The sequence below is a fragment of the Ambystoma mexicanum genome, chromosome 11 (genome assembly GCF_040938575.1).
Source record: "Ambystoma mexicanum isolate Mex_15411 chromosome 11, UKY_AmexF1_1, whole genome shotgun sequence".
In the NCBI taxonomy this organism is placed as follows: domain Eukaryota; kingdom Metazoa; phylum Chordata; class Amphibia; order Caudata; family Ambystomatidae; genus Ambystoma; species Ambystoma mexicanum.
In genome coordinates this window covers 1074502674-1074516203 of record NC_090934.1, presented here as the reverse complement: position 1 = coordinate 1074516203, position 13530 = coordinate 1074502674, and the positions used below count along the sequence as shown (strand labels likewise).

General features: G+C 46.6%; 1 protein-coding gene across 8 annotated transcripts in view; it reads left to right on the top strand.

Moving 5' to 3' along the window:
- CLK3 (CDC like kinase 3) overlaps positions 1–13530 on the top strand; it is a 336052-nt gene that overhangs the window by 194441 nt on the left and 128081 nt on the right. For all 8 annotated transcript variants that reach the window (XM_069624327.1, XM_069624326.1, XM_069624329.1 and 5 more), the window contains one exon: positions 670–752. In XM_069624327.1, the coding sequence (XP_069480428.1) occupies positions 670–752 (83 nt within the window). The remainder of the gene's footprint in view (positions 1–669; positions 753–13530) is intronic.

The following is a 13530-nucleotide window of genomic DNA, read 5'->3' as shown; positions in this document are numbered from 1 at the left end:
GTTCCATGTGTTGAAATGGCAGCAAAAATGGCCGTGCACACAAAATATTGCGGCAAAAAGGCTGTGGTTTTGCCACCACAATCCATGTAAAGGATGCGGGGAACACCCCCGCAACCATTATACCATTTAAGGGGAGCAGGGGGACACCCTTGCTCCTCTTAAATGGTATAATGGGGTGCGTCTTTATCGGGTCAAACCACAGCATTTCAGCTGCAATATTTTTGTACAGGCAACATTTTTGCTGCGGTGTTATCACGGCATACCCTTCAGTTGGTCAATTGAAAATGGACATCATTTATCTGTCACTCTGCCTCACGCTGACCCTTCGGAAGGGGTGCGAGGGTTACAGTTGGTTGTAATGCTAAATGGCTGTCTTAATCTTCCCACGTTTACTCGTTATTTTAAGACCCAGCTAAGTTGCTTTGCGTGTCCCTAAAACACTTCATTTGCATCTTGGCATCATTGCATTCTGCCACTGTGCTCTACTCCACCTTTAGAAGGTTCATGGCTGATAAGTTTAACTTAACTGTGTCCCAATTCTGGTTGCCTTTTCCTCTGTTACTCCTGTGAAAAGCATCCTTCTATGCACCATGTTAAAGAGCTTTTACTACAGTTACCTTTCTTGCCTTCTTGTACAGTCTTCCCTTAATCCTCATTTTCTTATTGCAGAAGTGGGCTGGGCGCAGCCTTGCGATGTTTGGGGGATCGGTTGTATGTTGTTCGAGTACTACCGTGGCTTCACGCTTTTTCAGGTACTTTAACAGCCATTAAATTGTTTGACGCCTTTTAATCTTTTATCATAAGGAACTTTTTCCTTTAATCTAAAACTTATAAACCTTTTGTTATGACGAAAGTCCTACTGTGGGTCTCAGTGAGTCTGCTGACATCTTTGCTTTTTCCAACTGTTTGCCAACTTTCCCCTGCTTAAGACAAGACCGCAAGACATCCAAAGGTGGGGGTGTATCCCTCATCTTCAAGGACACCCTATCCATTAGAATATAAATAACGCAGACCTTCTCGTTGCTAAACTTGCTATTTCCCCCAACTGTGCCATAAATATCTTAATCACCTACAGACCCCCAGGTTCACCACAAGAGTACCAATAACACCTCCAAATCTAGGTAATAACCTAAAAAGCACCACTAAAACTATCCTTCTCGGTGACCTCAACTTGGGCCTGCATTACCCAAAGGAAAAAGCAGCCGCCTCCCTAGCCAAAGAACTCGCCCACATCGGGTTCGAACACAAAATCACAGAACCTACCCACTGTAAAGGACGATCCATAGACTGGATTGCAGACCACAATTGCACCTCGTCCATCACCAACATCACAGCCCTCCCTTTGACATATCACCACCTCAACCAATTTGCGATTCCCACCACTCCAAGCCGCAAAATACTTGCCCATGCCTTACCCTCCAAAGTTAGAAGCTCTATAAAAACAAACTAAAATCAACCTCGCACCGCTTCTGGATATTCCTGAACTTAACATCTGTTCGACAACGACCCCATTGCCCTGGCCAACACCTATGCATGCTTTCTCACCGACGCCATCCAATCCACAGCTCCCCTAGAAGACTAAAGAAAAATAATCTATGCCCTCTAATTCTTGGTTCACGGCAGAACTCAGCCTTGCGCACCAATAAGCGTTGTGCACTAGCCAAATGGCAATCACCCAACCAATCCTCCCTAAATGAATTCCATTCAATTTCATCCGCTTATAAAAAAAAAAGCCACATTCCTAGCCAAATCAGAATCCTTCAATCAGAGAATCTCTAATGCCAACTCTAAATCCAGGGAAATCTTCACCATATTTAAAGATCTCACCTCCCCTGCTGCCACCCCGGATGAAATCACCAAAGACACAGCCTGGCGTTCCAGCATTCAGGATGCCCTCATCAACAAAGTCAAAATGCTCCAAGGAAAAATAGCACAACCTAAAGCCCTTCCCAATCTGAACACTCCACATCCTCCATGCCCCCCTAAACCGCTCCCACAAATACCCCTCTTCGTCTTCAAAGACATCACTGAGACAGAAGTATCCAATCTTCTCAAAAATATTAAACCTTCCACATGCAAAGGGGACATCTGTCCCCCTACCATAATCAAAGAATGTGCAGACTCACTCACACCATCACAGCCATCATTAATGCTTCTTTCGCCTCAGGTATCGTACCACAAAGCCTAAAAGAAACCTGGGTTTGCCCACTCATAAAGAAACCCACCCTAGACCCTGCCTCCCCCCCACAACTACCGCTCCATAACAACCGTCCCATTCCTCCACAAAATACTGGACAAAACCGCTCGCATCCAAATCCAGCAATATCTGCAATCCAATGCTATCCTATGCAGATGACAATTGGGCTTCTGCATAGGCCGTGGCATAAACTACACTCCTAGATCTGAAAAACCAAATCACCAAAATAATGGATACTGGTAAACTCTCACTCCTGCTCCTTCTCGATCTCTCCGCCGCGTTTGATCTTATTTACCACGATATCCTCACCTCCCACCTATCTAACGCCACCCATTTCCCTGACAAAGCCGCCTCTTGGATAACCTCCATCCTAGAAGGAAGGGCCATGAAGGTCTACTCCGACCAAGCCAATGCAGCCCCTACTACCATCGACTGTGGAGTCCCACAGGGCTCATGTACAGCACCTACCCTCTACAACCTGTTCACTAAACCTCTATTTGACATGTTGGACGCGCTCGGCATAGCTTACACAAACTATGTCAATGACGCCCAAGTCCTCCTCCCCCTCACTGGAGACTATGACCAAGACTCGGAAGCTCTTATACAGATATATGCCACCATCCAAACATGGATGGCAATCAGTGGACTCTGCCTAAATGGGGACAAAACAGAGATTATCGTCCTGGGCCCCAAGGAAATCCTGACCAAACTCAATACTAAATACTCACTCCACCATTGACCACACTAATATACCAGTCATCATCGGTAAAAACCCTTGGAGTCTCTACTCTTTCGATGACAAGACTGGTCCGCGCCATCTCTTCTCCCTCCGCCCACACCACTAAACTGATGAGTGCCATAAAACCCTTTCTCACTGCTCAAAACTGCCTATCCATAGCCAGAGCCACAATAGGTGTCAGACTCGATTACTGCAATGCCCTGCTGGCAGGCACCTCTACAAAAAATCAGTAGACTGCAAATAACACAAAACGCACTCCGCGCAACCCTTCACATTTCTAGAAGTGACCACATATCCCAGGCCAGACGCAAAGCCCACTTGCTCCCAGTCAAGGAAAGGATCAACTTCAAAATCCTTACCCTTACACACACACATGCATTAATCTCCACGCCCCATCCTACCTATCTGAAACAATATCCTAAAACATCTCTGCCTGCCCTACTAGAAGCCACTATGCCAACCAAATCTGCTTACCCTCCATAAAAAGAGCCAGCGCTCGCGGCATTGATTCCCACACATTGCGCGGATATTGTGGAATGCCCTGCACAATGCACTAAGAGCGGAACCCTCACTACTCTCCTTTTGCAAATCCCTCAAAACCACACTATTCACATAACCCTCTCTACACCACGGCACTGCAATACATCCACCTGCATTTTACATGCTTTCTGCTTTTTTTGCTATGCTCTTTCTACCCCTTGTTGAACCTAAATACAAATACTTGCTACCTGCCTTACTTATGTAACTTCAAGTTGAACCGCAAATGTAAATATCTATGTAACTACTAATCCCTGCCTTGTAACCAGCAATGTATTTATGTAACAGCGCCACAAAGCCCCTGGGCTGATGTGCGCTATAAAAAATACAAATAAATAAAAATTGAAGGTAAGCTCGCCACTAACAGAATTGTAAGTTTTAAGATTAAAGGGGATATATTGTATCTCCCCAGCACTCCACATAAGGTGGGGTGTGCTGGTTTCACTTAACAAAACGTAAAAGGGATCCAAAGATCCTTTCTACCCTTGGGAACTAGTTCACTCAAGGTTAGCATAAGGAAGTTAAAAGGGGAGCCCCCAGGGCAACCCGGCAACAACAGGCACTTATTGCCAATAAGTTGTTAAAGAGGAAAACTTTAAAAAGACACTATGGAGAGTTTTAAAAATGCCACCCATAAAGAGTTAAAGATTATGTGAGTATGGAAAAAGGTTCCCACTCACTGAGGTATTATGGAGAAATATCCCACTAGTGAAGCAAAAAGTTCTGGGGTTGAATCAGGAAAGGAAGATTTACCAGTGCAAATCTTACCTAACAGGAGTTAATATTGCAAAATTATTTTTCGTTGTCCCACGACCGATGGTCGTCTAGTCTTTGACGATGGTGTGAATCCCTACACCGATGAAATCCAACTGCTGTTTCGGCGACTGGTGTATTGATTGATGGACGTCTGTCGGCCGCATGGCCTCGGCCCTCAGGCCAGGCCCTTACAGTAGGGAGAGTGGGGCCCTGGGTTGATGCTTTTTCTGGTAATGCATTTCCTCTTCCCTTTTCCGGTATGGCGCATCTTTTTCGCCTCTTCTATGGAGAGGAATCCATTTAAGTTTTGTCTGTCTTGCAACGGAAAATACCCCTGGAAGGACACCCATCGCAAATGCAATAGGTGCTTACCTCTTGACTACGACAAGCATTCCTGTAAGTCCTGCAAACTCTTTCGTCCAAAGATGTTAAAAGATAGGCAGACTAAGCGGTGGGTGGCCTACGTGATGCATGCCGAAAGTGGTTCCCCCGTTGACGCCGTCGCCTTGGATGACGAGGACTCTAGCGGGAGCCATGGCTCTGACCTGGAGGCCATAGATCTTTCAGCGGAAACTTCCGGTTCCCAGGTGCCCATCCCTGGCAGGCAGACCGCTGGTACTGCTATGTGGAGTTCACACCCTGGAGACAGGGGCACACACGCACCACACAAGGATAAGCATACAACCCTCCCGAGCTTCCTCGATGGATATGTCGAAAAAGCACCAGGACACAACAGGCCAGCCAAACACTTCAGTGCCTGCCGAACCTCGCGGTCTGGCGCCCTCTTTGCATTCGTCTTCTCGGAATGCGTCCGGGCATTCTACTAAAAAGGGCATCTCCTCTAAAAAGCACACGAGTGCCAACATGCTGCCAGCACGTCCGCTCCAAAGGTTTTGGCGGAGCAGGTAACCGCGAGGGCGCCTACAGGCACGTCAAAATCCCTTATACAACTGCCAACGATACGCAAGAGTCTTGCGGCTATCGTTCCTCATCCAGCTGACTCAGACCTATACCTGTATTGGAAGCATCTGTTTGTACAATAAAGGATTGCTTGTAGTCGGGAGCTCTTAAGACTGGAGCTTGACAAAAGGCTTTCAAATGCCTTAGTGCACTCCTCATTCCACCTGACCCTGGGGAATTTGGGTGAGGAGACAGCCTTCAAGGAAGAAGCTATGGTCCTATAGTTCTCTATGAAGTTCCTATAGTAACATGTGTGTTAGGCAGAATTGCATGCACTACCATATGGGAACACAACACACAATTAGGACTACAGGTGTTGGCCAAACCAACCTTTGGTATAAGTCTGTACCATACAGTTTTTGGTAGCGAGCTGAGCAGCCAGGCTTATTTCAAGGTTGAATGTGAGCAGTACAAGTAATAGACAGAGGACTTTCAATCACAGTTCAAGTAGACACTTATACTCAAGGTTTCTTGGTAAAACACTTATTAATTTATTTCACAATCATTTAGAAAACATTTCACTAGAAGGAGGCAACTTAATATTATATACCAGTACACTTCAATACAAAAGATTTTGACAGTTTGAGCTCTCCTGAAATAGGAGCCACATGGCAGTTCAGTTTCTTAGAAGTGAGCAAAAGGAACAAGGTAACTAGAATAGATCACACATACGTGTTGGACAGTGCAAATGGTTTCAGTTCACCAGAAGAGTTCAAGTCAATAGGCCAGACCAAACTCAATGGGCTAGTGTTCTGGATAGGAAAGAGCAGTTCTGGTATCAAACGGTAAAGTCTTTGCAAACATTCTCAAAAGTAGTTTAGGTGAAAAAGAATCCTATGTCTGGTCACAAGCTGATTAGGCCTGCAAGTTGGGAAAGTTTCACGAACTTTCACCGCGAGAGTGGTGTTCTCTCAATTGGGTTGGCACAGTACCTTAGTATGAATAAACAAATGCAGCTGAAGTTGTTGGTTCCTGGCAGTTCCTGCATATCTCGCTGTTCCTGCGCCTCAGTCGTGAGGACAAGAGGGAGGGCGTCGGGACTTCTGCACTGCAGAGGATCGTCGAAAAAAGCAAACAAGATGGAGTTACTTCAGTTCCAGTAGCTGTAGATTCAAGCGCACAAGCTGGTAGCCCTCTCCCTGGTTAATCCTAACTGGCCTTGAGAATGGCTTACAAGTTGATTGGTACCACCAACTCGAACAAAGAAGTCTTCCTTGAAGGGGCTTCTCTGTCGAGATGAACTTGGCAATTCGGACCTGCAGCAGGGCTTCACTGGGCAAACCAACGGTCCAGGAGTTGCAGCAGCCTTTCTCTTCCAGCCTTTCTTCGGTTCATTCTTTCCAGTGGTCGACTGCTTTCCAGTCCAAGAGACTCGTCTTTAACAGTTCTCCCTTTCATTCCCGCCTAGCTGTCACTCACCGAGCAGGGTGGCTGTCCTTGCCGGACAGTCAGCCAGCCAATCACGCCAGAGTGCATTTGGGTCTCCTAGGAGACTAAACAGAGTTTCGGGCACCTCCCTCACTTCCTGCCCACCCCAAACACTCACCAGAGGTGGTCTTCAGTCCTGAAGCCTGCCAAATGCATATAAACAAAGGGACCAAACCTGGTTTGGCGCGCAGAGACCAACACTAGAAGGACCTTTGCAAAAAGAAATTTGCGAAAAAAGACCGGGACCCGTTTAAACAAAGGGGCTTAAGGCACCATCTTGAAAAACATAGCTCCTGCGATTTTTAGCTACTGGTATTCACGGTCTCATGGTAGTTTGTCCTAAAACCTCTGCCACTAGCCATTTTGATAGAAAAGGGTAGCATTCGACTGCTACATGAGTTTCTAGACACGGGATACTAGGTAACCCCTCCAGCACTCAATAGGAAGATGGTGTGTGCTGGGTCTAGGAATTTAAAAAGACTAAAGTCAATTTAACCTTACATTCTCTGAGAAACAGTAGTTCATCCCAGAGAAGGTATTTGAATCTTTGGGAAGTCTAAAAGGCTTCCCTGTGTCACTGCACTGAGGGTGCTGTGACACATATTAAAAAAGATGATGCCTATGGGGTTGTGTAAAACTCCATAACCAAAAGAAATAAACACAGAAAACAAACTGATTTAAAAAGTTCAAAGTCCAGCAAAAGAGCTGGGGGTCTCGAAGGTAGAGAGGAATTAGTACATTTTGAGATTTCTCCCTAACAGAGACCTAGAAAGGCTCTCACTTAGATTTTAGTACTAGTGCTGGCCCAGTCTTGTACAGCTTGTACTTTGCTAGGCAATGGGCCTAGCCAATGCCTCCTATCTCATGTCCGAGGTAACCATTTTACTCCGACCAATTTGACATTTGCTTGTCTTTATGGTCAGATTGGCCTGCTCAAGAGCCTGCAAAACATACCCTAGGTGGTTAATATGTTCTTTCCAAGTAGGGTTGAACACTGCAATGTCATCCAGTATGCCATGCAGAAGTCCTCCATCCCATTCAGAACATGATTTACCATACTTTGTAGCAGGTGCATTCTTTAATCCAAAAGGCATAACCTTAAACTTGTAGCGGCCCCCTGTGGTTGAAAATGCAGTTTTATCCTTGGCATGGTCTGTCAGAGCTATTTGCCAATACACTGAGGTAATGTCAAATGGCTGAAACTATTTTATCCACCGGCTCATCTGTCCTAGGTAAAGGATGGGCATCAGTCGTGATGACTGCATTAAGAGCTCTATAGTCCACACCGAATCTCAACTGTCACGCTCACCTGGTCTCCACGGGGGCATAGCACGTGGCTGCACGAATGTCTGCTCTGGCGTGGCACTGCGTGGATGATGTTGCTTGCCGCAACTTCTCCCTTGCTATCCCCAAAGAGGCGTTGGTCTGCAAGATTGAAAGAAGATATTAGCTACTGGGTGGGACTGGATTGAATTCACCGCCTTAACCTTCTGATGCCCTGCTCCTCTTCGGTCTCACCTTAGACTTTTGTGAGGTAGGCTCTCCGTCCTGCAATCTCTGGCAGGGGTGCAGTAAGCACAGTCTGCCCGGATCTGGTTACTTCACTGATCCAATGGGCTGTTGCTGAGTCTAGGAAAGCTGGGCCAAACAGGTAAGTCTCTATGCCAATGGTTGCTTGGTATAGGTGGTTGAAGTCTTTATTGCCCAAGTTTTGATCTGTTTTGCCTTTTCTTTCAGGCGCAGTCTCGATGGGATTTTGAATGGAGGATTGACTCTTCCGAAGATGCTGAGCAGGTTTCCTTCAGGCGAGTATTAGCGCGAGAGAGTGGCGTTGAATGTCTGAATGACTGTTTTCTACTCCGTGCGCGACTAACCTGCTGTTTCTTTTCCTTCTTTGCAGATGCGGCGTGGCTTCGGAATGACGAATGGACGAACCGCTCCAACGTATTCCGGAAGAATGCTGGCCCCGGGTGAGTATTGGATGCCAGAGCGGATACCTTCTTTTCAGTAAGTGCGGCGGTCCGGAGAACAGCTGAAGGCGAAACCGATGGGATGATGGAGGTAAGGCCTTCGTTGCTGTACTGACTGCTGTTCTCTTCTCTTGGGTACCGATGGATGGAATTTCTGAACGGGCGTGGCTGTAGCAGTTCGAGGACAGGACAGACACGGTGAGCGCTACGCTGCAGGAGTGCAGAATAACACGAAGCGTGTTCTGCCTGCAGGGTGTGGTTTAAATAGCCTTGTAAGTAGTTCCAGGTAAAGTAGTCCCTTAATCACACCCTGCCTTTCAGGCAAAGCAGTCCCTCAGCCACACCCTGGATATGCAGAAAGGCTCAGCCTCACAAGGCTGATTAAGTAGTCCCATGCAATTCAACACTTATTATGAGCCTGTTGCCAACTGTTGCCCAGGACTGAGTCCACGGGGTTCTAAGGCACCTCTTAGGGGCTTGATAAGCCCTTATGGGTGCTTGTGACTGGGGTGGGCCCATCAGTTCTGGGATTTTCAGAGCATGCAACATGACGCAACTCCTTGGATCCTGCTTTTGGCACTGGTACAACTGGACTAACCCATGGATTTGTAGATGGCTCTCTTACCCCAAGATCAAGCATCTTCTGGACCGCTTCCTTTATGTGGGTTCTTGCATGATCTGACCATCTGTAACCCCTGCACTTAACAGGGAGACCGTCACTAGTGAGTATGTCATGCTGGCCCCAATGGGTCAAGCCCAATGTTCCCTCTAAGCTGTGCGCATGTGCGCTTTCCCAGTTTCCTTCTGGGTGCCGCTCAGAAGAATTTTTACAGCGCACAGACAATTCCCATCTAATCAAAAAGATGTAATAAGGTACAAGCCACAGTAGCTACCTAATATTTGCTTCTCGCAAAATGAAGCTACATTATAATATCTAGTCTTGACATTCAAGTCTAGCCTACGTACTTTGATCTACTAAGCAAGTTTGACCTTAAACACCCAATAAAAAGAATACACCCACAAGAGGTTAAAAACGAATATGAAAAAGTGGCTCCATAAACAGAAGGTATAACTAAGATATGCCTGCAACCATTAACCAAATGATCTTCGCTCTCCACCCATGACTCCTATACTTGACTCTACCCCATGTATACCTTACGACTCGAACATCTGCCCCAGACCACGTTAAGATATTACCAGACAACCTTGACCGTCTACCATGGCTCTGTAAAAGGTTACCACACTTATACCTATATTCACTTGTTTTATGTTTGTTATAATATGAATGACATTCAAGCACATTAATGTTCTCTTTACTCATGATGCCTTAGCAGAAGCGCCACCCAGACTATGTAACACCGCGATCAGCTCAAATATCAGGTACTGATTGTAAGTAAGCAGGCTACTTTGATGTCTATTGGACATATGTCACAAGCACTTTGAAGCGCCGCCCTTAACACATTATAAAACTCAAATATTAATTTGCCCTCTTTGGATTTTGAAGTAGGCATATATGCTTTAGCATTGCTAACATTACTCTATGTGGAGAGCAACATTGCAACATCATTGCCTTGGCCTGCAAGTGATAATCTGTATGGACTATGCCTTGGATTATTTGTATATACTATTAGAGCAACAGATATTCAGATAACTAGAATGCTTTTCACACAATCTGCATCCTTCCCAAGTTTTTAGAGTTCCTATAGACCTTAACAAATTATATGGCAATTCACTTCTATACAAAAACGGTTGCACTGAGCACTTGTATAATCCTAACCAACAATTTAAAGATGGGTTACGTTGCAAACCATCTAGTATCCACTTCATAGTAATTATGTACATACAGATTGACATTTTCTTAAACTGCACATGATATCACGGGGAAGCTTTGCGTATGTTTTGCTCACAAAGTATTGTGGGTATGCAAATATCCCAGTACAATCCCTCACTTTGTATAGAGTCCTGTACACTAGTATTGGAGGCTAGCACAGGAGCAGTGGAGAGGTATTGTTGGAAGATCACAGGAGAGCCGTACGTTGGGGTGAAGTACAAATCAGCAACTTCTCAAACTAAATCAAAGGTTTTGGTAGTACAGTACAGTGAAGAACATGCATTCATTGTTTGCTAAAGGATTGGAAACTCTAGTAACAGACTAGGAAACTGCACCTTCTGTGTCTTTATATGCTCTGCTGCTGAGGGCTTTTCAATATATTCATGTGTTTTGCATTTAATGCCTCTAGCAATCCTAATCCATCTTGTTCAACTAATAGCAGTGAATTGCAGAAGATTGGTCCTTAGTTGAAGAAGGCGGCTCTGAATCTGTTATACCTCTGATCATTGCTGCTATTAACTTAAAAGGCAAATGTGATATATTTTTTTTTTTTTCCAAGGTGGCTCCTGAAGAAACCTCAAAGGCTCTTGTTGAATTTTGTCTAGGCTGTGGTGAGGAAGGGTGGGCAAAACTATAAGATTTGTTATGTGCCTTGTTACTTCACTTCATATGTCAGGGTTACAAGCATGGATCTGATATGATTTTTGCTCCCTACTTGGAATCAAATGATTTTTCAGGAAATAAAAAAGTAATTATCTAGGGATATTGCATGTTTTTGGGGGTGCTGTTGTGCGCCAAAGAAGATGGCTGCTTGACTTGTGCGTGCTCTGCAGCCTACAATCTCCTGAAGACATAAATCCTGCGGGTAGCCGATGAATTCAGGATGAACTAACATAAAAAATGTGAGCGGAAGCCCAAGAGAACAACCTGTCCAAGTCTTGTCCTGATTCGAGCCACGGAGCAGGAAAAAACGGCCTCCGATCCTACAGCATGGAAATCAACTTTGGGAGAAAAGCGCGCCGACAGACACTGAGACGGGAGATCGGCATTCGGAACCCACTGCCGGAAACCGATGCCCCACAACGCCAGACATACAGTGATCCACTGACTTGGCGACTGAGCCCGCGCACTCAAGCGGGAAGCAGCCAGGCCCCTAAAACTGCAGCACAGGCCTTCGGGGGGCAGCGGGCGTCGAGAGCGATGCACAAACGACTGCACACTCCCCCATAACACTAGCAAACAGAGGCGGAGGGCGACCTGGGCACAACACCTGATGCCAGTGAGGCCCCCGACTTGGCGGTGGGGCACACATGCATAAGTGTAAAGCAGCCAAGACCCGAGAACCACTGGATCAATTATCGGGTGGCAGTGGGCACCGTGGTAGTGGGCCACACAACGCAGTGTGTGCACACGATTGCCCACTTCCCGACGACATACGTGATCCGGCCGGAACGCCACGCTGCACACCAGAACCAGACACCTGCAGCCTGGTACCTCCGGTCACATCTACGGCAGAAATGAGGTACGTGCAGGGTCCTCTGCCCATAATAGTGCACCCAGCCCAGCCCAACCGGGAGCTGCCCCCCCAACATAGACTTGGCCCATTTGCAAGGCTCCTCTGGGATACGAATCCTCCCTGCAGAGAAACCCATAACTGGTGGGGAGACCACGCAGAACGGGGACAGGAGAAACTCGGGGGCCCACCGCTCTGCAACACAGTGTACTTGATGCACTTGCAGCAGAACACGGAGCAAGACCTAGGGCGCAACAATTATAGGTAGCATACAGAGGGGCATGCAACTCTAACTGGAAGAAACCTAGCAGTGCACATAGAAACACAAAGGCCACGAATACCACGTCCCGAATAAAGCTACTGTCATCAGGTCCATAGATGCCCAACAGTTAATTCCAACAATACCCACCAGGCTCAGAGAAGACCACATCATCGCACACAAACTACCGACAAAGCGCAAACTTCATACGCCCATCAAACGAACACACACGGAACCAGAAGCTACCCAAACACAGCCCCAGAGAACTCCGCGATAGAAACACCTGCGCATAACATGGCCCTATATATGGCGGCAATGGAAAAGGGTTTTGCTGCCATCAACAAACTGGGCGATATAGGAGAAAATAAAGCATCCATACGCTCAGACATCCGGACAGTAAATGCCAGAGTATCAGAGGCAGAAGAAAGGGTAAGGACCCTAGAAGATGCATCCACCTCACAAGCCAAGGCAATAGTGGACATTCATAAAGACATTAAATCCCTTAAACCAAAATGTGAGGACCTAGAATCACGATCAAGACGCAATAACATGCGTGTAGTCGGAATTGCAGAGTCCAAACCAAATGTCCCTATGGAACACTATTTAGAGGAGATCCTACGCACACTGTTCCCGGATGGACAATTCTACAGTCAGTTCCTAGTTGAGAGGGCGCACAGGGCACTGCCCCCCCAAACCAGGAGCCCTCGCCCGGACAATCATAGCCCGACTACACGACTACCGGGATCGGGACCTCATCCTTGGACTGGCAAGGGAAAAGGCCTCCCCTGTCATACGACTCTAATCGAGTCCACATATACCCAGATTTCTCGACTGCGGTACAATCGGCCAGGCTTTCATTCGACTTTGTGAAAAAAAACTGTTCGTGACAGAAGAGTAGGCTATGCAATGTTTCCAACATGCAGGCAGGTCCCACTTTTTTGAGACTCGGAGGCCCTGACGTATGCCGAATTGGACATCCCTTCTTCAGCCGGGAATACCTTACTGCTATACCGCAAGTCCAGGACACGGTTATTCGGATAAGATAAAATACTGATCCCAACGGAAAGTGACATACTGAACGGACATCAACACTCTTAAAAGCTGCGATGCCGGGCGAGACAGCACTACACACCATCTCCAAAATTGAGAAACAGCAAGCGGAACGGTGCTCCCCATGGAAGCAAAAGTTGCGGTTCACACAAGGGAATACACTGTCCAGTTGGGGGGGATGGTGAGGGTGGGGGGATGGTGAGGGTGGGGGGGCGGGGGACAGGCCTGTTGGCAAAAAAAAAGTTGGAGTTCAAAGTTAAGTTATCTCAAACGGTCATGTGCAATGCTCA